The sequence below is a fragment of the Copadichromis virginalis genome, linkage group LG11 (assembly GCF_057382275.1).
Source record: "Copadichromis virginalis isolate Kocher_CV1m ecotype Utaka linkage group LG11, C_Virginalis_male_GT1.1, whole genome shotgun sequence".
NCBI lineage: Eukaryota > Metazoa > Chordata > Actinopteri > Cichliformes > Cichlidae > Copadichromis > Copadichromis virginalis.
This window is the reverse complement of record NC_140628.1, coordinates 21,883,880-21,910,274: the sequence shown is the minus strand read 5'-3', so window position 1 is coordinate 21,910,274 and position 26,395 is coordinate 21,883,880. Positions and strand designations below refer to the sequence as shown.

The following is a 26,395-nucleotide window of genomic DNA, read 5'->3' as shown; positions in this document are numbered from 1 at the left end:
ACTCTCTACTGTCGCAAACAAGAGAAACATATTCATGTGCTTTCAGGCAGCCAGACACAGCAGCATCTTTTGATGTAGTGAATAGCATTTTGAATAGGGCTCCACAATGCCGAACAGGTATGGGGTTGATCGATGCAGTAAAAGTTCATGGCACACATGCAGTGACTTGCAAACACAAATAACAAAAGGAGAGAAATTTACAAAACGGGCCGGGAAGCCAATGGATGTGTGTCCGAGCAGACACACACTCAGGACAGATAACGACCCATTCTGGATTTGGTTTTGTGTATGTCTATATCAGTGCTAACTCTAAGGCCATTACTTTCATCTGCAGGAGAATATATGCTAATTAGCTTCCAGGGAGTAAGCCAGGGGAGGTGAGAGGGCTGCAGAGGGGGAGTAGGGGGCAAAAGAGGAAAGTGGAGGTGCTGGGAGGATTTTGTGAGATATGTGAAATGAATTTCTGGTGAAGTGCATTAAAAACTACATCTTCAAACTTTTACCCACCGGAACATGGCAGAAGGAGCTTGAGCGAACGTATGCAAATACAGATGCAAACGCGCAGTGAGAAACTAAATGAAAAATATGCGCAAATAAACGTACACACTTTCTACAAATATGTATGAGTGAGAGTTGTGGTCTCATTAATAGCATTGGAACAGCAGCACACCTTAATGATGCCTATCTTTCTTAGTGCATCTGCCTCTGACATGATTTCACATCGACTGCGGGGCCAGCAGGGTTCAAGTCAGGACAGAACACTACTCATACTCTGACCATATATCACACATATCATCCTTTACCAGAGAGTGACTAATTGACCACCGCCCATGATATCAGGTCCGCATCTAAGTCAGGTTGTCAGCTCAGCCAAACCAAAGTCTGGCCCTTGTCCCATATTTTACCCTCCCCTCCTTTTTTCGGGGTTCTGTCTCAGTGGGCGCTTTTGAAGAGATTTGACTAGCTTCTTATTTCCTATTCTCTCTCGCTTAAGCATGAGTCTACACCTACTTTGCTCAAGCATGAAACCATACCTAAATATAAATCATTCCCCTTTCTTTTTCTGTCATTCTGATAGGCCTTCCACAGGCCTTCGAATTTCTTCTCTTTATTTTCTCCACCACTCCAATTCCGTTTTTCTGTCTCTCATATTCTCCTTTTCTTGCTCTCCACCTTACACAAACACAAGTATAATAAATTGTGGCAGTGGTAATTACATAGAACCCACCAGTAAATTTCACTTCCATTTACATTTAGATTAAGGAATATTTCATTCCCATCAATCTGCAGTGAAAGACCAATGTGTGCCTGACTTTGCCCATATGCAGACGCAACTGTTCATGGCGTTTTATATTCTCACTGACGCAAACTCTTGGAAACCGACGTTGGGTGAGAGTACAAATGCTTGCACTCAAACTGTGCAAGTGCATAGTTTATGCGCACACATTTAGGTACTGTAAGTGGCAACACACACACTCATGCTCACAGATAATAATAAATACATTCAGCGGTAAAGAAAAAATTCCCACACAGATAATTGTATAAATATTTGTATCCTAATTTCATACTAATATATGTCAATTTGAATGCACTGTACGGAAATTTGATTGATAATGGGGCAATATTGTATTATCTATGATTTACTATCGTGTGACAGCCTCAGAGACACATTCAGCTTAATAATAGAGATTAGAGTTTCTTTTTATCATTTATCAAGTAAGCAAGCAAGCAACAAAGATGCCAATTACACTAATAACAAACGATCGATGTGAATCAAATGTGAATGACGTGATCTTAGCCTTGACATCACCTTAACAGTCAATAAATGTGGTCATGAATTTAGATTAGTGTTTCGGAAAAACAAAACAAGACAACTGTGAATTCAGAATACCAAGTTAACGGAGAAGATGGTTTGGTTACTGCACGTGTGATGCTGAGCCATGGTGAGGCAGAATCATCTGTGGATCAGCATCAAGCTGAAGGGTGATGAGCAAAAGTTGCATCCAGAATGAAGGAGTTTTCATACTCAGTTTCTGTGAAACAGAAAATGTTCAGTCCTTTAAAAAAGCTTTGTACAACCTTAAAAGGAGATATTTTTGACAGTTGGCTGGTGTTGAATGTTCAGCTGTGTGTTGACACGGTCTCACAATCATCCCTGGTGCAAATGTACATGTTTGCAACAGTGTAGCTTAACAAACTACAAGACCTCTGCAATAATGTCCTCTCGACAAACGAGAAAGTGGAGCTCTTTGACCAAAATGAAATCTTTGATGAAAACCAAGCAGAGCACATCAGCACAAACAACTCTTACCTACTGTCGAGCACAATGGTGGAAGCTGATGATTTCTGCTTGTTTTGCAGCCATGAACTCTTCTGTATTCCAAACTATTTAAAGTCAAATGTGCAAACGTCTGTCTGACAGCTAAAAATTGGTCCATATTGCTTCAGTTTATTGCTGCTAAAGGTGGTTCTGAACGTTATTAAATCATGAGGCATACTTATGTGGACTCTGTGCACTCCTGTGAAAGTCTTGTTTTTCACAGGACTGAATGCAAAAAAAAGCATCTGACAATCATACTGATCTTTCTACACAGGTGGCAGTGTTGACTTCTTCCTTCCTGCCCAATAAAGAGTCAAAGGTGATTCGTACAAATGTGGCTTTTGGGGTTACTTCTAATGAAACTATAAAAGAAACCAGACCTTAGATTAATAGTTATACTGGGGACATTTTGGGCTCTTGTTACTACTATTACTACTACTATTACCATTTTGATTCCTATGAAACCAAACATCACAGGCTCATATTTAACCATTTCCAAATTATTCAATTTAGAATAATAAAAGGAGAGCGAAATCAACATCTCTCTCTGTCTGTAGCAAAGGAAATTGGGGCCCAGAGAGAGACATCTCAAAGATATTTTTAAATATGGCCACGTTTTTGTTGTAAAGTTCAATGTGTTTCAGTCTTATTGCTGAAATTCTTAAAAGTTTTGCTTCAAGAAAAGGTGCTTCTCCTTTTCTTTGTCCAGTCTTTGTTAATCCAAAGGTTATTGATGGTCATATATCTGTGCCAGAGGATGGCCTGTCCCTGGATTTTGGAGGTTAGGTTATTATCTCCATAGCCTCCATGCTCACTTTTACGGTGAATTGAAAGGGTCTTTGCTTGAGAGTGACAGCTGCACAAAAGCCTAGAAAAAAAATAAGTAAACAAAGCAAATTCAAAAAGTATTCAGGACATTATCACCGGTAATATTGCATCAGTACATCATTATTGAGATGCCCCTAACTCTATTTTGGTTAATACTGTTTCTTCCATATGAACATTTATATATTAATTTAAACCCTCTCCACAATTGCATGAAATGCCTAGAGCTTCGTTTAGCGGTCTGTCTGCAATTTAGATCAGAAAGTATCGGTCTATTAAGAGCATGGAGAACATCTTCTATTAAGATGTCTTTATGTTTATCTGAATTTCTTCTGGGTGCTGCAAGCGATTACCAACAACATACAGTGCGGTCAGAGCGACTCACAGATGATGGTGTGTCTCAGATAATAGCTCAGGTATGTCGTGTTCATAAACTGAGTGCGGCATTGGAAAAGAGCTTCGGCTTGCCTTGAACTGTGCAATATTTAGCTGTTAAAAGAAATCACCCTTAACCACCCCCTCTATGGAACTCTGGTCTTGTTTATACGAGTGGTACAGAAATGCTTCTGTCAGAATATTTATCTGCCTCCACACGTACACAAATTTTTTGCTCAGTATTTTCACACTGATGCCACGGTGGGTGTTTAGAGGAAACCCACTTCTGGTGTCCCACACACACAGACATACCTCGGGCACACAGGCGCACACTTAACCAACACTGGATCATAATGCATTCAGAAGCAATCTCATCCGCTGTGCATAAAAGACAGCAATATGCGCCCAAAAGCTAACTGTAATATTTCAAAGGTTTATAAGGAGAGAAGAAAGCGAGGAGGGGGAAAAAAGACCCAGAGGCAGCAACAGGGGGAAATAGATACCACCACGAATTTGCCTTCTCCCTCTGCTTCTCTCTCTCTCTCTGTTTCTGTCTCACTCACTGTCTGCTACTTGCTCCAACTCCCCCACCCGCCTCCCTCCTCTCAGTATTACTGCATCATTTCCAACAGTAATGAGTGCACCAGGAGCAGGGAGAGAGCAGGGGAGAGGGGAGGTACTTCAGGGAATTAGAGTGTTTAAAATATACACATTGGCTTTCCTCTTGTGGGTGATCAGTGCAAATAGTCCCCCCCCCCCTTCCTGCACATATGCCCACTATTACCAGCAGGTAGTGAATCAGTGCACAACACCTCTGCATACTGTGCACCGTCTGATCCCCAGCATTACTGTTAACATTATTAATAACCGCAAAGAAGCTTGTTTATCAGACACCATTTTTAAGGGTTTGTATCACTGTGTTGCACTACATTATTGTTTAGGTTACACTGTTTTGCTTTCACTGGCACTATAAGACGTAGAAAATGCATTACTTAGCAGTGCTTAAGTGTGTAAGACATTAACTAAACCTTTTGCTAGAAGACAGCATGAAGGTAATTTCCTGTGTGAAATTGGTTTCTTTTTTCGTGTGTCAAGGAAAAAGTATTCCCAGGCAGTAAAGTGGTTTAAAAAAAACAAAGAAAGAAAAACACCGGTTTTAGTAATCAAATCCTTTACTTAAGTTAAAGTATGGATCTTTATTGAAAATATCTGATTACAAATAAAAGTCCTGCATGGCAAAAGAAAAAAAAACACTACTCGAGTGAAAGAAAATAAGTGAAAGCAAAATGTAGTTAAAATATTAAAGCAAAAGAACTATTCTGGTGCCTGTGATTGGTACATTATTTTACTGAAATGACATCATTGGATTATTATTGGAGGAAGCATTAGTGTGTAAGCAGCCTGTTTCATTTCTAGCTGCTGGAGATAAAATTAGTTTGAGCTGCTTTATAAACAGATTTATTTATTTCTTTATTTATTTCTTTATTTGAATACCAGATAAATCTAAGAAGTTGGGAGGACTAATGAGAGAGGAGAGCAGAGGCACAAAATTTGTTTTCATTTTATGGACTTTATGTCCAGTCCTTGATATTTTAATTAGATATCTGACCATTCGACCTTTTATTGAAACAAAACCATGCAAAAAGCTGAAAGGGCAAAACAAAGCAGCATTTGGTGAACCAACTCACAGACATCTGAAATGTGGCTTTCATTAACTACACACTGCTTCTTTGTACAATATCAGAAGCCAAAAAGGTGGGAAACTGAGTTTAACCATGTGTTGTTTTGTATTTTTAAAAGTTATTATAGCATCTATTATGTAAAAATGTCTATAGGGACTAAAACAGACTAATAAAAGACATGTAGATTTCTCTTAGTAGAAGGAAGAAGTAGCAAAAAAGAGTATAAATAAAAAGCACAAGTACCTCAAAACTGTACTAGAGAAACATAATTGGGTAAATTTACATTGTTACTTCCCAACTCTAGAAAGATCACACACTCTGGTTCATTCAGATTGGCATTAGACACATGTGAATGAACCAAGTGCGAATATCTGCTGGCATTTATGGTCATGCGAAAAAGAAAAGATTTCACATGACTGAGGAAAAAACGAAGGACATCCAAAGGAACTAAGGGGGTAAGTTGTTCCAGGTGCTGATAACCATTAGCTGATAATTAGCAAGTGTATCCATCTCTATAAAAGCAGAAGATTTGGCAGTTTGCTGGTCTGGACATAAGCTCACAATCATCCCAGAAGTGGATGTCTTAGCAGATTCATCCCAAGGTCAGACTGTGCAATGCTCAGAGAATCTTTTAAAAAAATAATCCAAAATCTACGTCTCTACAGGCTTCAGTTAGCGTGTTGAATGTTAAAGTTTGTGACAAGAAGACTGAACAAATATGGGTTGTTTGAAAGGGTTTCAAAAAGAAAGCATCTTCTCTCTAAAGAGAACATGGCAGCACAGCTTAGGTTTGCAAAGTTGCATCTGAAGGAAAACACAAGAACAGTGTCCTGGACCCCTGACAGTTGGTATGAGGTGCTTGTGCTGATATGCTGTCAGTGTGATAAAAGGCCAGTTTAGGACTGATTAATGTCAAACTTAGATATGTTTGGTACCAAACCAGGAAGCATATAAATTTGGGGGGTGTTTTAGGTTTTTCCTTATCCAATGTTACAAACATCCACTATGAAGGACACTTAAAAATAAAGCCTCATATCACAAATATATTTTACTTTGTTTTTCTGTGCAATCACACAACTGAGTGGATTGGTAGATAGGTATACTGGACACGTTTTGCCGTTCTGATTTTTTTCCTGTGCTGATTGCAGTATTGTTCTTGAAGACCCAGCTACATGCTGAAATGCATCGGTCAATTAAAAAACTTCAAGTGCTGATGGAACGAATGGCTGGAAAAAAGAAAAGAATTAAAGTGTTGAAATGGCCCAGTCAAAGTCCGCACCTCAACCTGATTGAAATGGGACCTTAAGAGAGCTGTGCTTAAACAAATGCCCACAAAACACAACTGAACTGGAGCAACATTGTTAAAAAAAAAAAAGAGCAGGCCAAAATACCTCACAGTGATGTGAGAAACTGATAAAATCATACATCATTAATGCTGCCGAAGGTGACTCTACAAGCTGCTGAATCATGGGATGCATATAGTTTTTCACAGGGCTGCAAAGACTTCTGCAAAAACTTTATTTTTCACATGACTGTATGTGTTCCTGGCGCCCAGTCAGTTTTATTGTCATTAGGGGGTTGTGTTAGTATTATGAGCAGAGGCAACTGGAGGAGAAAATTGCGACAGCAGCATGATGTTTGAATTTAGACTGCAGAGGAGGTAGGGAACAGGTATTCTCATAGGGTTTTTTGCAGCCACATACTTACATACATGTTCAAACACTTACTGTTGACCCCAGGATGTTCAGAAAATAAATTGTTCACAGGGTTAGCCTCACAGCAGGAAATGAGATTCATTTGAATGAGCAGAAGAAACACTGCTGCAATAGGGAATGTGCATGTAAACTTGAACACTGGTGGAAAAAATTCACGATTAGCCAACACTTCAGAAATATTGCCTACATGAGCCCAAGTACATACTCCTTTAAAAAAGGAAAAAGCATAGGCAGACACAGACATGATTTATATCATATAATTATTTTACTGTCACCATGAATCACCAAGTTTATAAGAACAGACATGCACAAGACTTTATACGAAGTATTACACAAACTGAAACACGATTTCTGATAGATGTCGTTCATAAAGAGATAGAAAAATGTGAATTTAATGATTGAAAACCTTGACATAACTTAGATGCGTTATGTGCAAGCAGCCTGTAAGTAAAATCTAAAACATCTTCCATGGTTAGTGCTTAATCTGGAGACCAGAATGTGCCTCAGAGAGAATCAATAAGGTTTAATTTAAGTTTTGCTTTGGAAAGATTTTTGAATAAAAGTTGTGCCATAAAGAAGTCCCAAGGTTAGGTCTGTATCACAGAATGTATGGCCTCCCATTGCTTATTATGTTGATGCATGCATCAGATTAAAAACAGAGGTGGGCTGTTGTAACCAAAGATGAACCAAAATAGATTGTTTGCTTGTCTGCTGTTACTTAATAACACAAACAGACACCCACAGAAGCAAATCTCTGCCTGTGATACAGGCTTGCACTGGGTGGGTAAATGTAATTACCGATCTATCAGCCAGCCATGCCGCAAGCACTCAATTGACCATTATGGAGTTCCAGAGGACCAAAGAGCAGCATCACACTCTCTCGGACTATAATGAACTTAAACCAAAACCCAAGTGCATCTGAGACCAGTTCATGTAATAATGCTCACACATGTTCAGGAGGGCTGAGAAGTGCAAGAAAACTGGCCTCTAGGACTAGAAAGAAACTTATTGAAGAGGAAAATGAGTCGAGTGCAGAGCCACAACAGTTTGACAAAGAGTAAGAGGCTGCTGCGGACATAATGTTTACAAATCAAGAGCACAAGGATCAACCACAGTTGTGTGCTACAAATATGTGGAAGCCCAGATGTCTCACAAAGAGTAGATTTTGCTGCTGCTTTTAAACTGAAAGTGAAAACGGATTTTTTGTGTTGTTCGGATTTCGTCATTACATATTTGTTGTCCTTAAAGCTTTACTTACCCCTGCGTTAATAACAGCAGCAACGGCAACAATATAAAGACTGTCAAAAGTTACACGATCAGCATCTGAATCTGTCGGTTTTATCATTTATTGCAAAGTAGAAGTTGCTTAAACTTCGTCGTGGGTGTATATTACCATCCACCCACACAGAAAACACGAAAAGCGAGCAAAGTGGACTTCACTTTTTTTAAACGCGTCCTTTGGTGTCCTCTTTAGTGTTTACCTCTAAAATCCAGAGCTGTCTGCAGCGCTCAGGGTTGACGTTGAGCACAAAAGGCACCCTAATCCCAGGCTGAATATGCATGACGCGCCGTGCACTGCTGTGGGTGTTCGCGGTTTAATTTCAGCACCGCGTTAAGGAACAGCGCCATACGCCGCTGAGACACACCGTGAGCCTCAGCTGCTGCTTGTTCCAGAGCTGCTCTTTGACGGCAACCGGCGCAGTTTGACAGGCCGAGCCGGGGAAATACGCTTTTATCTGTAATCAAATCATCAGCCCCGAGATTGCAAGTGAGAGAGATTTCCTCTCCCCCACCAGACGATGCCAGGATCTTATAAAACCATGACGCTTTAACTTTCGCGCCTTCAGTGTGTGTGTGTGTGGGGGGGGGGGGGGCATGAGAGGGAGAGATGGACGTCAACACGGGTTGCCATCGGTGGGTTTAAATCTTTAAATCACATGAAGGATATACAGTTCAAAATAGATTCTCCCATTTCCTTGTTGATGCGCACAATAAGAATTAAAGAAAAGGGAAGAGAAGCTGGAAAAAAGAGAAAGTGCGGGGGGGCTTCAGTTCGGAGTTACTCAAGCACAACATGCACTGAAGTGATCCCCGTCCATCCCAGACCCACGCGGACACGGACTGCATATTATAGTCTACAGCAGACAGAAATCCGGTCCGGTGCAGCCCCCTAGGAGAGAAAGCAGGCACACACGCACGCACATACAGATCGCGGGGGTGAGGAGGGGGGAGAGAAGAAGAGAGAGTGTGTGTGTGTTTCTGAGAAAGAATCTGAGCCACTTCCACCTGCCTGCGCTGGAGAACGATAATAACAACTAGCTCTGCTCTGGATGGATTTACCGTCCCTCCCTCCAAGCACCGCGGAATTTCATTCACAAGACAGGTGACTGTAAACCACTCTGCCAATAAATATAGAGCAGAAGGGAGGGAGGGGGAGGTGTGTGTGTGTGGGGGGGGGGGGGGGAGAGACAGAGAGGTCAGATGTTTTCCCTTTCTTTTCTGTTGGAGGTGCGTGAAGAGAAGGCGCACCTGCGAGAGTGTCTGCTGCACTCTTCTTTACTGAGAACTCAAATTGGGGTGCCGCTGTTGCTGTTTGGCTGAGGCTGCCTGCACTTTACAGACTCGACCAGTGGACAGGGGGGGGGACGGGGAAGAGAGAGCGAGAGGAGGGGTGAGCGAGAGAGGGGGTGTGTGTGAAACAGAGACTGGATGGATCCCTCTCTTCCTCTGGCACTCCACAGGCGCTCATTCATTTATTTAAGCCTGGCCGACGACAGCATGCCAAACGCAGACTCCAGCATCAGAGCTCGGTCAGTAGGCTCTAGCATCCTCATCTATGAAACTGTCTCTCATTCTTTTTAGTCTTTTTGTCTCTTCTGTGTTCACGCATTTACACGAACGCGCGCATCTAAGAAGCAGGTACAGTCTTAATAAACAGCAATTCTCCTCTCTTGTCTTTTTCTCTCGCAGACAGAGACTTTCCAACAGAGGACAGCAGGAGTGAGACCCCCCTCCTCTTCTCGCACCGCTCCGACAACGTTCCTACCTGCACAGCCTCCCAGCAGGACTTGACTTGGCGCTCATCGGACACCGCCGACACCCAGGACCAACGTGGGAAAAAAAACATTTATGGGCCCCAAACCTCGCGAGGCCCCCGGGATGGCGTGCAGCGCGTGCTACTACCTGGTTATCAGCTCCACACACCTGAGTAATGGACACTTCAGGCGCGTCAAGGGAGTCTTCAGAGGACCTCTGTGTCCATCCGCAAACAGTGACTCACCGGTAGGACAGCATACAGGCTCTGACAGATTTCTCTAGATGTGTGTGGGTTTGAGCAATCAAGTTTGAAAGAGTTCAAGTGAAGTGTCTTTTTTCCCTCTATTTTTGGAGATATGGGATTTATAACGTATGTAAAGTTAAGTGATGTCATAGGAAGTCCAAGTATAGGGAGGAAAATGTGTGTGTGTGTCCGTGTGTGTAAACTGTGGGAGAAACACTCAAGTGCCCAGCAGACCCAGCCGTGCTGTCATACGGTACTGAATAGGTGAATATTTCTGCAGAGGATGATAATTTCCTGAGCCTTAAGGAGATTTTTTGATTTGGGGGGGGGGCAGGAGATGTGAATATTTTAAGCTTAGGGAAAAAAATTGGTGTATCCAACCATGAAGCCATTGTCCCTCCTTGCCCCCTTCTCCCTCTCATGGCTATGGGAATTAAACGAATCAAATTACATTAGTTCTTTGAGGAGGAAATGAGTTGCCCTGACAAAAATAGGCCTAATTACCTGGGGAGTATTTGTACGTGTTTGTTTTCTCTCTCTCTGTATGTGTGTGTGTGTGTGTGTGTGTGTGCGTGTGTGTAAGAAAGAAAGAGAGAAAAACCAGTCTAGGCTTGTAGAGTATAGTTTCCTGACCTTTCCACGCTGCTCATGATTCCTTTGAGCCAAGAAACTGGCATTCAGTTGTAAACTGTCTTTCAGTGTATTTGAGGGTCTGTGCATGTTTGTGTGCACACCTGTATGGATAAAGGAATATGTGTAGTAGAAAGGGTTTTTAAAAAAAAAAAAAAAGAGTAAGAGTAAGAGAGCAATGAAAACAAGGCATAGAGAGAAGCAAAAGAAATGGCAGCAAATGTAAATATGTATGTGATATTTTAGACCGTGTGAATTAGGGTGGTCTCTGCATCTCCATATCTCTCGCCGTTTGTAGCCTACGTTTTGCGTTTTGTGTGTTGTACATCCAGGAGCTGCTCCAAGGGTCTCTGGTAATCACACATTATTCATGAGCTCTTAATGTGAGACGAGACAAACTGGCGGAGCTGATGACAAGTTTGATGAGAAAGGAGGAAAGGAGCAGCTGGTATGTGTGTATAAGTGCGTGAGTGTGTGTGTGTATGTGTGTGTTCATACTGAAGTCATTACCAGTCTGTCATGTTCGGCCCGCGTTCACTGTGTGATGGGAATGAGCGAACAGTGTTGAGCAGACACAGTCAGACTGGCAGAGATGGTGCAAGGAATATTCTTGCAAACTTTTAAACACACGGAAATGATTTCTGTGCGTCTGCCACACAGTTTAGATTCAGCATGCGCAGCACATGTTTCCATTTCTACAAATTAGGGCTTCTTCTGTTGTATTTGATCATTTCTCAGAACCCTCTTATCTTCTTGTAAGATCATTAAACACTCAGTCTTTATTGCTCCTGCAACAAGTTTAACCTCCTCCCAGAAATCACTCTAAATTCTCAAAGGAACTCTTACTTGAATTCATTTGAAGCTTAATGACTATTTTAGGCATGTCTATATTTTTAGACTAATGAATGCATAGGCTCCCGGGCAGCCATTCTTTTCCAAATTCGGCATGTTATGAAGAATCGTTGAACTACTTGTCACTTGTTTGGGATAAGTAATCCGTTAGAGTGTAGCATGTCTTTTAAAGATTTGTCAAACTTTCATGACACACATAGGATGAGCTTACAGTTGTTTCCCGCACACCAAAATCCGTTAGTATCCTCATCCTTAGCATTGAGAAAGTACGTGTGAAGCAGTTTAATACCAGATTATACATTGGGTGCAATTGGCCTAAGTATAAAGGATATATTGTATCCAGATATATGTTGTGTAATATCAGAGTAATTTAGAGGTTTCTGGAACAGTTCTGGTGCAGTTTTACCTTTTTCCAAGTTGTATGGAGGCGAGGAAAAACTCTAAAGAGGTCAAAGCTCCTGCAGTGGTTACGTAGTATATAGAACAACTTTACTGCGTGAATGACGCATATCACCTCCCAGGCTTCATTGGGGTTATTATGATAAAGGTTTAAAGCTAAGACATATCAGATGGTGGCAAGGATGTGTTCAAAGTTGCTAACTAATCAGTTTTATATGAATTGATGGACACGTGGGCTATGCTGAGATCTCTGCTATGTTATAAAGTAAGACTCAGAGTGAAAGTTAAAAGCAACATAATGTCTTTTACCTGCACCCAAGCACAGAGGCTCTGTCTGGGTGCCCAGTCACTCAGCAATAAAGACAAAGAGGTGCGCCTCTCTCCCCGAGCGACTGCAGAACAATATTGGAAACAGATTTGTCACGAGGTGGTTAATAAGATAAAAAAGTGGAAGTAAAATGTCATTAAAACGTGCTTTGAGAGAGCAGCACTCAAGCTGAGATTGGATACATTTCCACATTTAAGGAACAGATATCACATCACAAAATCAATAAGTAATAAACAACAACCCATTTGATTCTCTTTTCAATAAAATGCTAATAAGCTGTAGGTTTATATGTGTATATACAACAAACCTAAGCCATTATGATATTGGGAGTTTTCACCCTTTTGAAAATTCACATTAAAATAGAAACACACAGGTGCGATCCTGGCAAAATGCTACTTGATTTATACCATATGATAAAAGCAGAAACAATATGAAAACAGCAAAACTGCCATCATCATTTTATTATTCACACCTGGGATTTACCTGATGTGATACGGCATCATGGCTTCAGCATAAAAGCCCCATGATTATAAATAGTTGAACTGTTACAGTGAACCATCAAAACAGATATGACACTGAAAATTAGGAATCTCTACAGGCCACATTTCAAATCTGTAACCCTTCAAATATCATCAAAAAGAAGAAATCCCATCAAAGAAAACCATTCAAGCAAAAAACATGAGCAGCAGCTGCTCTGAAGATTCCCTTTCACCCGTAGTATACAGTAGATTCAAGCGTTCCTGACAAAAAAAAAGAAGAAAGAAAGAAAAAACATTGAATCCATAGCAGCTTACAGGCTTAACTGTAGCTGACCTCCATGTGAACAGACAGAGACAAGTAAAAATAGAAGTTAGAATTTTACTGAATACATTTTTTAGACTACAAGCTCTGTTTTTCAGGTGTTATTCATGGTACGAAGGACATCATTTACCTCCAAGGCCATGTCCAAACTAATGAACATAAATCTACATGTGGAAAGTTCAGCAAAACGCTGGCCAAGCATGTTTAGAAGGTCAAAAAAAAAACCTCGCTTTCAGATTTATCCATATTAGTTTAGACAAGGCTCGAGCCTGTCAGCATGATACAGAATCTGCGGTCGTGGTCAAGGAGTTCAAATGTGACTGCCTGCGTTAGGTGAAAGTTAGCCCTTCAGTCAGGAACCAGTGAATTGAACGCATCTCTTCAAGGTGGTTAAACATGCTGAGCAGCATCTTTTGCCCCCGTCCGTCCTGTTGTAGGGAACGCCACGCCAGGCAGAACAGCAGACGCTCTTTGATTTAGCTCAGATCAGTTGACTACAAAGGATTTTACAGCTGGGATTTGTCAGGAGTAACTTCTTGTGTCTACACTTTGATAAGGCGGCATTAAGCAAACACTGGGTGCCAATCAATGCACACATTGCCCCCTTTTTTACCACAAAAAAAAGAATTGTGTTTGTTAAAATCCTTTTGTTTTGTTGCTTAGTTAGCATCCACACAGTGTAGCATGGGAGATCTAGATTGGGATTTTATTTATTACTACTTTATTGCTACCAATTAGTCACTGCGATAGGCCCCTTGGATGTTTCTAACTTTCGGATCCTGCATGTATATTAGTACTTAATCATCACTGATGAGTCACTCCTAAATCTCTTGTTAACACCTCAAAGGTTTTTTGGTTTTTTTGGTTTCGGCGTCAACATTGAGGGAGGACAGCAGGAGCGAAAAGGTGTGTGCAAAGAGGACAAAGTCATGCATGATGCTTCTCTCAGTTCCAATGGATCCAAACTGTCTTTCTCTCGCTTTCCTTTACACACACACACATACACACACATTCACGGCTATAATATTCTACTAGAAGTGGGGGTGGACTGTGTATATGTGTGTGTATGTGCATACTTACTGTTCATCCCCTGAAGACCACTTTGATGTATATTTCACTGCCGTTGCAGGAAACAGATCACTGGCTATCCAGCACGGTGTCAAAGTGAGTGCCAATGCGGCAGTGTGTGTGTGTGTGTGTTTGTGACTCCACATTTGCTCCCCCCTGTTTTCATTGATTCCACAGGGAGCTGAACAGTGTTTATGTAAATGAGGTGGCATTTAAACATATGCCCCGAACAATTACCTTGAAACAACTGTTTAGCTGCACAAAAACAGTGCCGTGTTCAGAGCGAGCCAAGTGGTTAGCTTTAAATATTAAGCCATAATAAGGGGACAGAGGTGAGATGAGCCAGCCGGTTGGCTATTTAGCTTGCTAGTTTTCTCGTGGACGCTAATGCATTCCACAAGAATCTAACCCAGGGGCCTTAAATGATGATCATAATAGTAAGTGATCCAGCCTCAGTGTTAAAAGGACTCAGAAGAGAGGATCAAGGTGGTAATTGCGGTTCAGCAAATGTCAGAAAGAAAAAGAGTTAAACGTTAGCTTGAGATGAAGAAATGTCTGTGAGAAAAGCTCAAGAGCAGCTGTTGACTTGCTGTGTTGTCACAGCTGCGGAGTCAAGGCTCTCTTTGCTGCAGTCGCTCACACAAAGTCTAATGTTATTGCACACATACACGTGCACACGCACCAAGTCAGCCATTAAGTGGCATTAGAGCCGTTTGAGAGTGAGCAGGTGAGTGCTGCTGAATGTGAAAGTTCTGTATGACTGGACCATTCCTGCTGACCACTGCAAAGTGCTCCCACTGATCACCGCTAATGTCCTCCATCACAGTTTACGCTCAACACTCTGGAGAGTGTGTGTGTGTGTGTGTGTGTGTGTGTGTGTGTGTGTGTGTGTGTGTGTGTGTGTGTGTGTGTGTGTGTGTGTGTGTGTGTGTTGGAGAGAAAGGTGAATAATTGGGACAGATGGGTGAGATAGGATGAAAAGAAGGAGGAGGGCGAGCAGGAGAAAGAGACAGTTGGCATCGATTTTAACACTCTCTCAAGCCTTTATTGACATTTCATTTAGCTAATGAATTCATTAGTGCTTCATAGCATAATAACCTCTACTTGATAACCAGGATGATTCCCCAGAGGAATAGTGCTGCCTATACTCTGCTGCTTCTCTATTTTCTGGCTCTTCCAGTTTGATTCTCAGCTTTCTTCATTTTATTTTTTTTTATTAATCCACCTTAGCTTTTTTTCCTTCTACCCTGCAAGTTTCTTCCCTGTTTGTTTGGAATGCATTGTGTAGCTTGTAAATGAACCCAGCGTCTGAGGTGACATAACCTGCCAGTCTCTTAACAACAGCGCAGCGTGCCCTCAGGAATGGAGAAATGAAGGAGATGCAAGATGTTTGAGCATCCTCAGCCTTTACTTATCTGTAGGTGCCTTTGTGCTTCTACTCCTGTGTGCGCGCTAGCTTTGTGGCGCTTGTTCATTGGAGATGGAGATGATCTTTATATATTTTACTGACAAGTCTTTATTTGTGCATCTTTGACTTGCTACCTCCTGACACACACACAGATGTACACACACGCACACTCAGCTTTGACTTGAATGAATTCAATGACCATTTGAACTTCCACAAAAAAAGTATTTTTCAATCACAAAACGTTTGATGATTCATCCCCGAGAGATTGTATTTTTACACATTTACAACCTTCCATTTGGACTAAAAGTTCTACCTGACCTCTTTATAATTTGGAAGAATTTATTAACTCCAGTTTGGGTCCGATGTCTATGGCTTCGAGGGCAAAGATGCCTGCAGGGCTGATTTAACCTGCAAGGGCTTTGCGTAGGAGTGTGCGAGCATATCTAGAGGGCAAAGAGTGGCTGAGCGTTTGGTAATAGTTGTGGTAAAAGAATAGCGAGGGCCTCTCGTGCTGATTTTATAGCCACAGGATGAGCAAGCATCTTTAAAGCACAGATCTTGGCATTATACGCATGTTGTGGGAAAGACACGAATTCTGTAGACTCATACGTGTCTGCTCACAGGCACAGCAGATGGCCAAGCTCTCATTCTGTATATTACCTGGGGACAGATGTTTGTCTGTGTGGTCATTAGTGATCACAGCTTCAGATAATCACCTGGAGACACACCAGCACATAAACACACACTCACGTACAATTAGTGAGTGTTTGATAATTACTGGATGTTTGATGAACCATCTGGAACAGCAGCTCAGGCGGAAACTGAAAGACACGCTCATAACAAAATCATACACACAAATACCCAAATCATAGTAATCAAACGTGTATCATTGAGCTTGTGCTAGAAAAAAAATATATATGTGAAATTGCAAAAAATAAACTAAGACAGGTGAGAGAAGAGAAGATGAAAGCATTTTTGCTTCACAGTCATTAGGATGTCACGTCTCATTCTGGGTTCGGTCTTATCCTCTTTAATTCCCTTGACATGATTTTCTCTGCAGTATAAACTTTGCTCCCCGCCCACCCTCCCTTTTTTCTTTTAAACTATAATTTGCAGCTAGCTTTTGTCTTCCCCTCTAACCATTTCTCTAGCCACTACCTTTGCTCTCAGCCCCTTCTCCCTGACACACCTCTTATATCCATCTCCTATTGCTTCTCATCTCATCTCTGAAGCCCATTCATTTTTTAGCAGGTCAAAGGTTCATCTGTTTAGGCGTCTGAATTGTGTGTGTATGCGTGTGTGTGTGTGAGAGAGAGAGAGACAGAGGAGGAGCGATAGGTATGCTGTGTGCGTGTTTGTGTGCATATCTGTGTACAGTATGCCTGTACGGGAGCGTGTGGGTGATGGGAGTAATATTGCAGTAGCAATATTGCTGAAAAATCCTTCAAGGGACGAAAGTGCAGAGAGGGTGCGCTTTATTTGATGGTCGGTTTCTCTGTTCTTCAATAACCTCCGTTTTACTCCTCTGCCTTTTATTCTGCCACTCTACCTGGATTCATTCTTTCATATAGGTGATGTAGCTGCAACTCGCTAAATACAGCCTGCATATTTGCATGTGCATTGCCTTACAGAAATTTGCACCTGCACTCTTGATTACCTGCGTGCGTTTTGGCTGCTGACACGGAGGCCAGGGTTAAGAGCAGCTCAGACAAATTAATTATCTCTCCTCTGAAGAAGGGATGACTCACTGAAAGAGAGGCTATGAACCAGCACCTCCCAGTTGAGCAGAAGCCCTGGAAATTCTCCCAGCTTAACAGGGACCAAGGGGCTCCTTCTGAATAAAGCAACTTGGATTTCTTTCACAGCTTGATCTTCACATCATTTTTTTTTCTCCACTTTTCATGTGCATAAGGGTGATTTATAAAAATAACTACGACTGAAAGAAATCGAGCAGGCACTTTGCATTTAGAGATCAAAGTGGCAGAGGAATTTTAATGCATATGAACAAGTTTTACTTCCCTGGATTCGTTGACATAAGATCAAGGCTTTCATGTTGTGCTTTGCTGTGCCTTGAACAGAATAGGCTGTTATGGTGCACTGCGATCTATGTGACTTATACTGGTGTACTGCTGGTACGCCAGTATAGTCACATAGATGGCTCAAAGTCATACCACATATTAAATTAACGGAGTGACTTAGATTACTGTAAAACATATGAAATTTAAAGGTTTCTCCATTGTCTAGAAAATAGGGATGTAGTGCTCTGCTATCAAGTTGCTATGATGGCACATGTACAATCGATCTAGTACAACATGGTTAGAAACCTTTACTTACTGAAAAAAGTTATTGTTGGGATCAAGGATTCAGAACGTTGAAAAGGGTATTACTGAGCTATTACCTTTCTTTTAAAGTCTCTGTGAACCTGATAAAATCATAGTACAAGCAGGGCAAAAATACATGTAGTATTATCATAACATCATATGAAAGTCCATGTGTGTTCATTCTTATGTGCTCTCATGTTTATGTATTACAGCAGATAGGACCTACTAGGACATTCTGATAGTGCAGTCGGTCATGCATCAGTAACAGTGCATCGAATTATATCAGAGTTACCTCCACCAGCAGCGTGAGCCATGATGCAGACACTAATAATTCATGCCGTTTGCTTGCGTCTTCATATCAACAGTGATGGAGCAAACAACCCGCCGTAATTATCATGAGCAGCAGCATTCCTGCGTTTAGCAGATTGGAGATGGCAGGCGCTCAGCTTAGCATTGTGCAGAAATGCCCTGGCTGCGTGCTGCAGGGATGGCAGGATCACAGTGGTCTACGAGCAGCCTCCAGCTACGCACTAGGCCTTGGCTAACGGCTTCATGGGCAGTGTGCCTGTTTCCTCTGATTGTGGCATGTATGTTTGGCATGTTTGTGTTTCAGCATTTTTGGACAAGCCGCCCCTGGGGTGGGGGGGGCTTTCTTACCCTTGCTGTGAGGTATATTCTTACCCTGTAGTACTGGATTAGTTTCAACAGTGAATGGGAAGACATGGAAACAGCAGGAGTGGAGGTGAATGGAGAGGGGAGGAGAGGAGATGAAGGGAAACCCTACAACGATGAGAAGAAATATGTTGGTGGAGTGCGTGTGTGCCTGCATGGCGTGGGTGCTCATCAGTTTCCCTAAGATTCCTCTGCCATATAACCCAGAGGCAAACTCAAACTCTGTAAGATCTATTTCTCTCTGCTTGTTTTTGTCTCCTTGTCTTTCACTCTCTCCTCTCCACTTACCTATGCATTGTTATACGATTGTTTAGCTTGAGTGCAAAACATGGTTGTCTTTCAGGAAAGGCAACACATGTTCTGTGCAGTCCATGGGATTTTGAGCATATTGTCTTTAATCACTGGGTATTGTAGGGTTGCAGCTGTTGAGTGCTATTGTCATGTACAGTATAACCTTTATGAATCTGTATTCACAGCTCAAATGAACTTGGCTCTTCAAGGTATGACACAAATGAGGTTTTTTGGGGAGGTTTTTTTGCAGAAAGCATTAAAAATTGTATGAGCCATGCCCATCAGAGAGCAAGCCAACATGTATGAACTTTGTGTATTTGGCTGTTTGTGGGTGTGTGTTTGTGTTTATGCGCAAGAGTGTGAAAAATAGCAGCGTGTGATTTATGTAAATGAGTGTCATCGGCCGAGGAGAAGGCAGAATTCCCAGGCCTGATGAGTGGCTTAATGATTCATCAGCCTGGCTGAGGCAGGCATCAATAATGGATGACAGAGTGGGTCATGCAGGATTGCTCGCCCCTTGATTAAAGTGCTCCACAGCTAAACGCCTCACTTCCTCCCTCTTCTCACCCTACCTTCTATAAGGATAAATACAGAAGTGTGCGGTACATGCACATGCACACACACACACACACACACACACACTTGTGCATGTGGTCACACACCTCTTCCTCAATCTCTTTCTGTACAGCTTAATGTCATCTCACCTCTCACATGCTTAATAAGCTCTCATCCCCTCCTCATCTCCACACTCTGTTTCTTTGGTCTTAATCCAATCATAGTGAGTAAAAGAGGCAGAGAAAGGGGTAGAGAGCGAGAACAAGAGGGGGGAAAGAAGAAGATGGAAAGTGCAGGAGAAAAGAAGAGAAAAGCACAAATTAGGGCTTTATGATTTGTACAGAAATGGAAACCTTCTCTCTGGAGATAAGACGGGAACATAAATGTTCCTTCTTTACCCACAACACACAGAGTGGAAGGAGCCATTCTGCCTCTGTCTCTCGCTGTAAGCTCTTTGTGGGTGTGACAGGACAAATCTCTGTCTATTAGGGGACATAAACCTCTAAACCCTGAGCTACACGGCCATACATACTAATGCAGCCGTACTGAGGGCTGGATACAAGTTAGGAATGATAGCACGGGACACCCAGAGAAAGAAATGAATGTGGCAAGCAGGATGTTGAAAGCAGAGAAGAGAGTCCTGGCGGGATTTCAATCCTGGCCAGCTCCAGGTCTTAACTGCTACAAAATCATATAGCACAGCAAAACCAGCTTTCAAAAAGTTGGACTGTTGTGCATGACAGAGCAATTCACTCAGCTGGCGTGTAAGTCCCCAGACAGTCTCCAATTTCAGCCTCTGATCTGTAGTATCTCTAGCCATCCATGCACTCGCACTGTAATGTGCCAAAGAAAAGATCACTCACTTATTGGACACACTCGTGTTATCCTCTGATAGCACAAATGAGCCAACACACATACAGTGAAACACTCACCTACATGAAAACTTCAAAAGAATCCGGAAGCACAATGTCTGAAAGAAAGCAATCATTCCTCAGCGACTCTTTCCTCGCGCGTACTCGCCACTCATCTTTGCAAGTTTCTGACTTGGCGAGACTTAGTCGAGCATTAAGAGTAGTGCGTAATCTTCGATCATATTAATCCTCTCCTTTAAATCTGTCACTTCCCAAACTGATTACCTTCATCTCCTTAACTTGTCTTTCACTCTAATCTGTATCATCGCACTCTGACAGATTACAGCCCTTGTTTGATCCCTTTAACAGATCCTCCTCAATCCCCTTTGAAGCAGTCAGTCAGCTGCCTTGTCTGGAGTGTGATTGACAGCACACGAGTATAAAGAAAACGTGGGTGTGTGTGTCTGCTTTATGTTTGCAGGTCTAATAACTTAACAGTGCTGTATATCCATTTATCCATGCAGAGTCTTCAGTTGTGTCTGTAATTTAAATGTCAAGAGTGTATCGTCCATATATTTCTACTTTTTTTTCTTTCTGCTATCTGGGAGGAGAAAAAAAAATTAATTTTGGAAGTGACATTTAGCAAGAGAGGAGAAAAGCCTAATAAGCCCAAGGTTTGAAAGACATATGACTGACAAGTGTTTTTAGTGCATAAAGAAGAACCAATAAGGAGGAAAAAATTTGGAGGAAGAAAAAATATAAATAAAAAAACTGACAGAAATGGTGGGTGGAGCAATCAGAGAGAAAACAGTGAAAGAATAAGAGATCATCACATCTCACCAGTCTATCCTTCTAAAGCTCTTCTGATATCATTTTCACCCCTCAGAGCAGCTTTGGAGAGAATCAAAGAGGAAAACAAGAGTTGCCAAAAAAAGAGACGGCACACAAAGCATTGACAATATACGCATTTAGAAACAGCAGAGACGACGGGTAAAGTTCAGCTCACCCACCATTGTTCTCACCATCCTTTGTCTCCCTGTAATTGGTATATGATTTTCGCTTTGATGTGCAGTGAAAGAACAGGAAGGGAATCTTTGTCTTTTTCACAGAAACAAATGCAAGTCCTTGAAGAGCACAGCGAGTAAGTGAGAGGTAGGATCATAAAAAATACATTCAAAGCCACAGTGGAGACCACAGTTTGTAGAACACCTGGGTATTCCAGGAATTTACATGCAGGCGTTCACACTTTTGTGTTTGTGTCTCCCAAAGAGCGCAAATTGAATTCACAAAAATCCTAGAAAGCACCTATGGGTTATGTTTGTTCAAGTGGCGAAAATGTCTTAAGATGTCCTCTGCTTTTTGTGTCTGTAAGCTATGCTCTACCCGAGTGAATCAGTTTAACTCATGCCGCACAAGCCAGAGGCTAAGTTCACATTGTATTCAGGATAGTATGAACACAGAGAGATTGAGTGAGGAGGGTGGCGATGTTGAGAGGTGGACAGATTTTAAATGTGGGCACAGAATAGGATTGATCAATGGTAGAGCGCTTGAATAACTCCCTGAAAACAAGGTAGCCCTGTTGAATAGGGAGGAGAAATAGAGAGAGACAGAGGGGATGAGGGCAGGGAGGGGTGGACACATCAGCAGTGGGAGCTTTTTGGCCTTGCATTGTGATGGACAGGGAATTAAATTTTGATTGCTTGCTGAGTGATCGTTTGGTTGGGCCTTGTGACTAATCATAGATTTATGGCTTCAACAGGAGAGCACTGCAATTTGTCGATGCTACAGACTCCCTACTGTAGCCCGACACAAAAGCAGTGCAGCTATTTTGAGGCTTTTGAATAAAGTTCTTTTATTATTTTTTTCCACTTCTTTTATGTTTGGGTGGTATTGCCTTTAAATCTATCAACAGAATATATATTCTTACAGATATGTTCAGACCAGTTTTTGCTTACAGCTGTAACATTGTTTAGAAATGTGTGAAAGCCAAACATACAGATAGACTGAAAGTATTTACATAGTAACAAATTCTAGGCTTTCTGATGTGCATTTTAATAAAACATAGACTGCAAAACTAGAATACTTGCTTCCAACTAGCTTGAAAGTCAAAATTTGCTATGGCCACTTTTATTCTTCAACACAGCCTGAACTCTCAAGCTTTTTTCATCATTTCTTTAAGTAGCTCTCAGGAATAGGTCTTCAGGCTTCTTGAAGGACTTTTAAAGCTTTTCTTTGGCTGTTTGCTGTCTTTTATTCTGCTCTTTGTCAGTATGATCCCACACTGCTTCAATTATTTTGAGGTCCGATGCCAATCATGACTGCAGGTGTTCCACTGTGTGTGTGTTTTTTATCCAGGTGTGCGTTTAGTGCAATGGCAGTGTGTTTTACATGATGCTGTCAACAATCAGGAGACTCTTTCCAGATGACATTGTATGATAGATCAAAAGCTGACAGTATTTTTTGTTGATTATTCAGTCCAGTTCTGACATATGACATAGAAACTGAACATTTAACAGTATTTCCTGAAAACCGTCTTTTGTCTGATCATTTCCTAATAACATTTACATTTACAATAATGGATTACACAGAGGTACGGAAAAGATTTCATCACAGCAGCTGTCTTTCTGAAAGAGCTGTAATTGAGTTTAAGGATATAATTCATCCACTGTTATCTTCTTCAGTGCCTTGCGCCAACACAATTCAGAGCAGCTATCTGAATGCTACTCCCACAGAGGTTGATTATCTTGTTAATATTTATACTTCTTCACTGCATACCACTTTAGATACTGTAACTCCTCTGAAAAAGAGAAGTACCTGATTTCCTAGTGTAACTCTCAAACACTCACCTTAAAGCAGATAACTCGTAAGCTGGAGAAATCATTTCTTCACAAATAAAATTCTAACCATTAGAGAAAAACTTGCTCATAATCATCTCACAGATGTAACATTATGTACAGTTAACTTCAATAATTACTTCCTCCAAACCATCAACGTGTCTTTCAGACCTCATTCCTACAAGACTGCTCAAGGAAGTCCTGCCATTAATTAATGTTTCAATCGCAAATATGATCAACCTATCTCACCACAGGCCTTCAAGTTGGCTGTAGTTAAACCTTTACTCAAAAAGCCATCTCTAGACCCAGCAGTCTTAGCTAATTATAGGCCAATCTCCAACCTTCCTTTCATATCAAAAATCCTTGAAAGAGTAGTTGTCAAACAGCTAACAGATCATCTGCAGAGGAATGGTTTATTTGAAGAGTTTCAGTCAGGTTTCAGAGCTCAGCACAGCACAGAAACAGCTTTAGTGAAGGTTACAAATGATCTTCTTATGGCCTCTGACAGTGGACTCATCTCTGTGCTTGTCCTGCTAGACTATTAGAACAATTAGAGCACGCTGTAGGTATTACAGGTACTGCACTGAAGTGGTTTAAATCATATATAATGAATAGACTTCAATTTATTCATGTAAACGGAGAGTCCTCTTCACACAATTATAGAGTTCCACAGGGTTCCATGCTAGGACCAATTCTGTTTGCATTACACATGCTTCCCTTAGGCAGTATCATCAGAAGGCATAGCATACATTTTCACCGTTATGCAGATGACACACAACTTTGTCTATCCATGAAGCCAGATAACACAAACCAATTAGTTAAACTGCAGGAATGTCTTAAAGACAAAAAGACCTGGATGACCGCTAACTTTCTGCTTCTTAATTCAGATAAAACTGAGGTTATTGTACTCGGCCCTGAAAATCTTGGAAATATGGTTCCTAGTCAGATGCTTACTCTGGATGGCATTACCTTGGTTTCCAGTAACACTGTGAGGAATCTTGGAGTTGTTTTTGACCAGGACATGTGCTTCTATATTCAACTTCAATATTCCTTCAATATTGAACAATTATGTAGGACTGCTTTCTGCCATTTGCATAATATATTCAAAATGAGAAATATCCTGTCTCAGAGTGATGCTGAAAAACTAGTTCATGCATTTATTACTTCTAGGCTGGACTACTGTAATTCATTATTATCGGGAAGTCCTAAAAAGCCTCCCATTGATCCAAAATGCAGCAAGAGTACTGAAAGGTACGAGAAACAGAGAGCGCATTTCTCCTATATTGGCTTCTCTTCATTGGCTCCCTGTTAAATCCAGAATTTACAATCCTGCTCCTCCTATACAAGTCTTGAAAAATCTTACTGACCTTATACTACCCTATCCAATCACCCCATTAGAGCTCTTTGCTCTCAGACCACAGGCTTACTTGTGGTTCCTAGAGTATTTAAAAGTAGAATGGGAGGCAGAGGCTTTCGTTTTTAGGCGCGTCTTCTGTGGAACCAGCTTCTAGTTTGGATTCAGGAGACAGACACCGTCTCTACTTTTAAGATTAGGCTTAAAACTTTCCTTTTTGATAAAGTATACAGTTAGGGCTGGATCAGGTAACCCTGAATTATCCCTAGTTACATCGCAACAGGTCTAGGCTGCTGGAGGATTCCAGTGATGCACTGAGTGCTTCTTCTTCAGTCACCTTTGTCATTCACTATGTGTTTATACACCTTTCTGTATTTAACTATTTGTTATATTCATCTCATAAATAATAACATATCATTGTTGGGGTTTTCTCTGTTTTCTTTGCATTATTGTAGGGTGCCGTAAAATACTTACCCTACTTACTTACCTTACAATATAAAGCGCCTTTGTTGTCATTTTGCATTATATAAATTTCATGTGTAATTTGTCACACCTCAGCCTTTTCTCCTCGTTTCCCTTCCTTAAGAATGGGTTCATCCACCGTCCACTGAGATCATTTCTGACGGCGTCAGATGGGCCAGATGCATCTCTCAGGTCCTGTGTCAGGTCTTTAATGGATTTTTTTTTGTTTCTGAAGGACATGATTTTCAGATACTGTTTATCTGCATTAGATATTTTTTTAGGCCTCTCACTTTTTCTTTTGTCCTCCACTTCTCCAGTTTCCTCATTTTTTGTGCGTCTAGACAAAACAGAGGTTCATTGTTATTGTGAATATTACATCCAATGTGTAATTAAAACTGGAATTTTATCCTTTCCCATTTTTCCTCATTCAAAGTCCATAGAGAGACCATACAAATGTGTTGTATATATGCTATATGTGTGTAAATATTTACTGGACTGAAATAGCAACAATTAAAAATAAGAATCAGATTTAAGAGTAAACATAAATGTCCATGTCAGCTACAATGGATGCAAAGAAATTAAGGATTGAATCTATTCTTTGTTTCAGAAATGGCAACAAAGGGGGCAGGAGAAATAATCAAATAAAATCTCTTGCTATTATTTACTTATTCAGTTTGGTTTGTGCATGCAGCTCAGCTTAAAAGGTCAGAAGGAGCGGTAACAATTTGTTATACTTCACGGTACTCACTGATGATGTCATGGTGTAGAGGATTGTGCTTTAGATAGTTACAGTTTACACACACACACAAACAATGAAATATGGCACACCTGACAGAAGTTTACTGGAATACACATTGTGCTTTTATTTGCTGGAGTCTCACTTTGTGAAATATTTTAGCCTTTCTACTTTCTCTTTAACAGAAGTCGCTGGTAGTTTGAGAGATTATGAAACTCACTGGTACTAAAACATCTGTCCTTTTGGCTGTGAAAAAGCCCTAATGACCATATGTATGGTCAACACATCTGTGATTTTGGCTGTGGTTATTCCATCTACTTGTTTTGGCCATACCTCTAACTGGCAGTAACGATCTGGAGTAAACAAAGATATACAAACACACGTACAAACAACATCAGACAGTTGCGCACAGACAAAAACACCGTAAAGCCTGGGCGTAGATTTTTCCACAGTAAATGGAAAAATGTTTGGGTAGCACAGAGCACGCAGGCATATTAAAGGCAGTCAAGGGAGATACATCGGGGCTGCAAATATCAGCTCATTAACGCTAAGCTATCCTGCTTGGGATGCATGTTTGTGCACAAAAATGTCTGCCACTGAGCTTTACAGGTCATTACAGTAATGAGTAATTTAGGC

At 41.2% G+C, this 26,395-nt stretch overlaps 1 protein-coding gene across 1 annotated transcript in view; it reads left to right on the top strand.

Moving 5' to 3' along the window:
- The first annotated feature begins 9,971 nt into the window (after positions 1–9,971).
- Positions 9,972–26,395, top strand: part of znf804b (zinc finger protein 804B) — a 32,661-nt gene continuing 16,237 nt past the window's right edge. Inside the window, exon 1 of the mRNA XM_085473698.1 lies at positions 9,972–10,199. Coding sequence (XP_085329824.1) covers positions 10,047–10,199 — 153 coding nt within the window. The 5' untranslated portion in view covers positions 9,972–10,046. The remainder of the gene's footprint in view (positions 10,200–26,395) is intronic.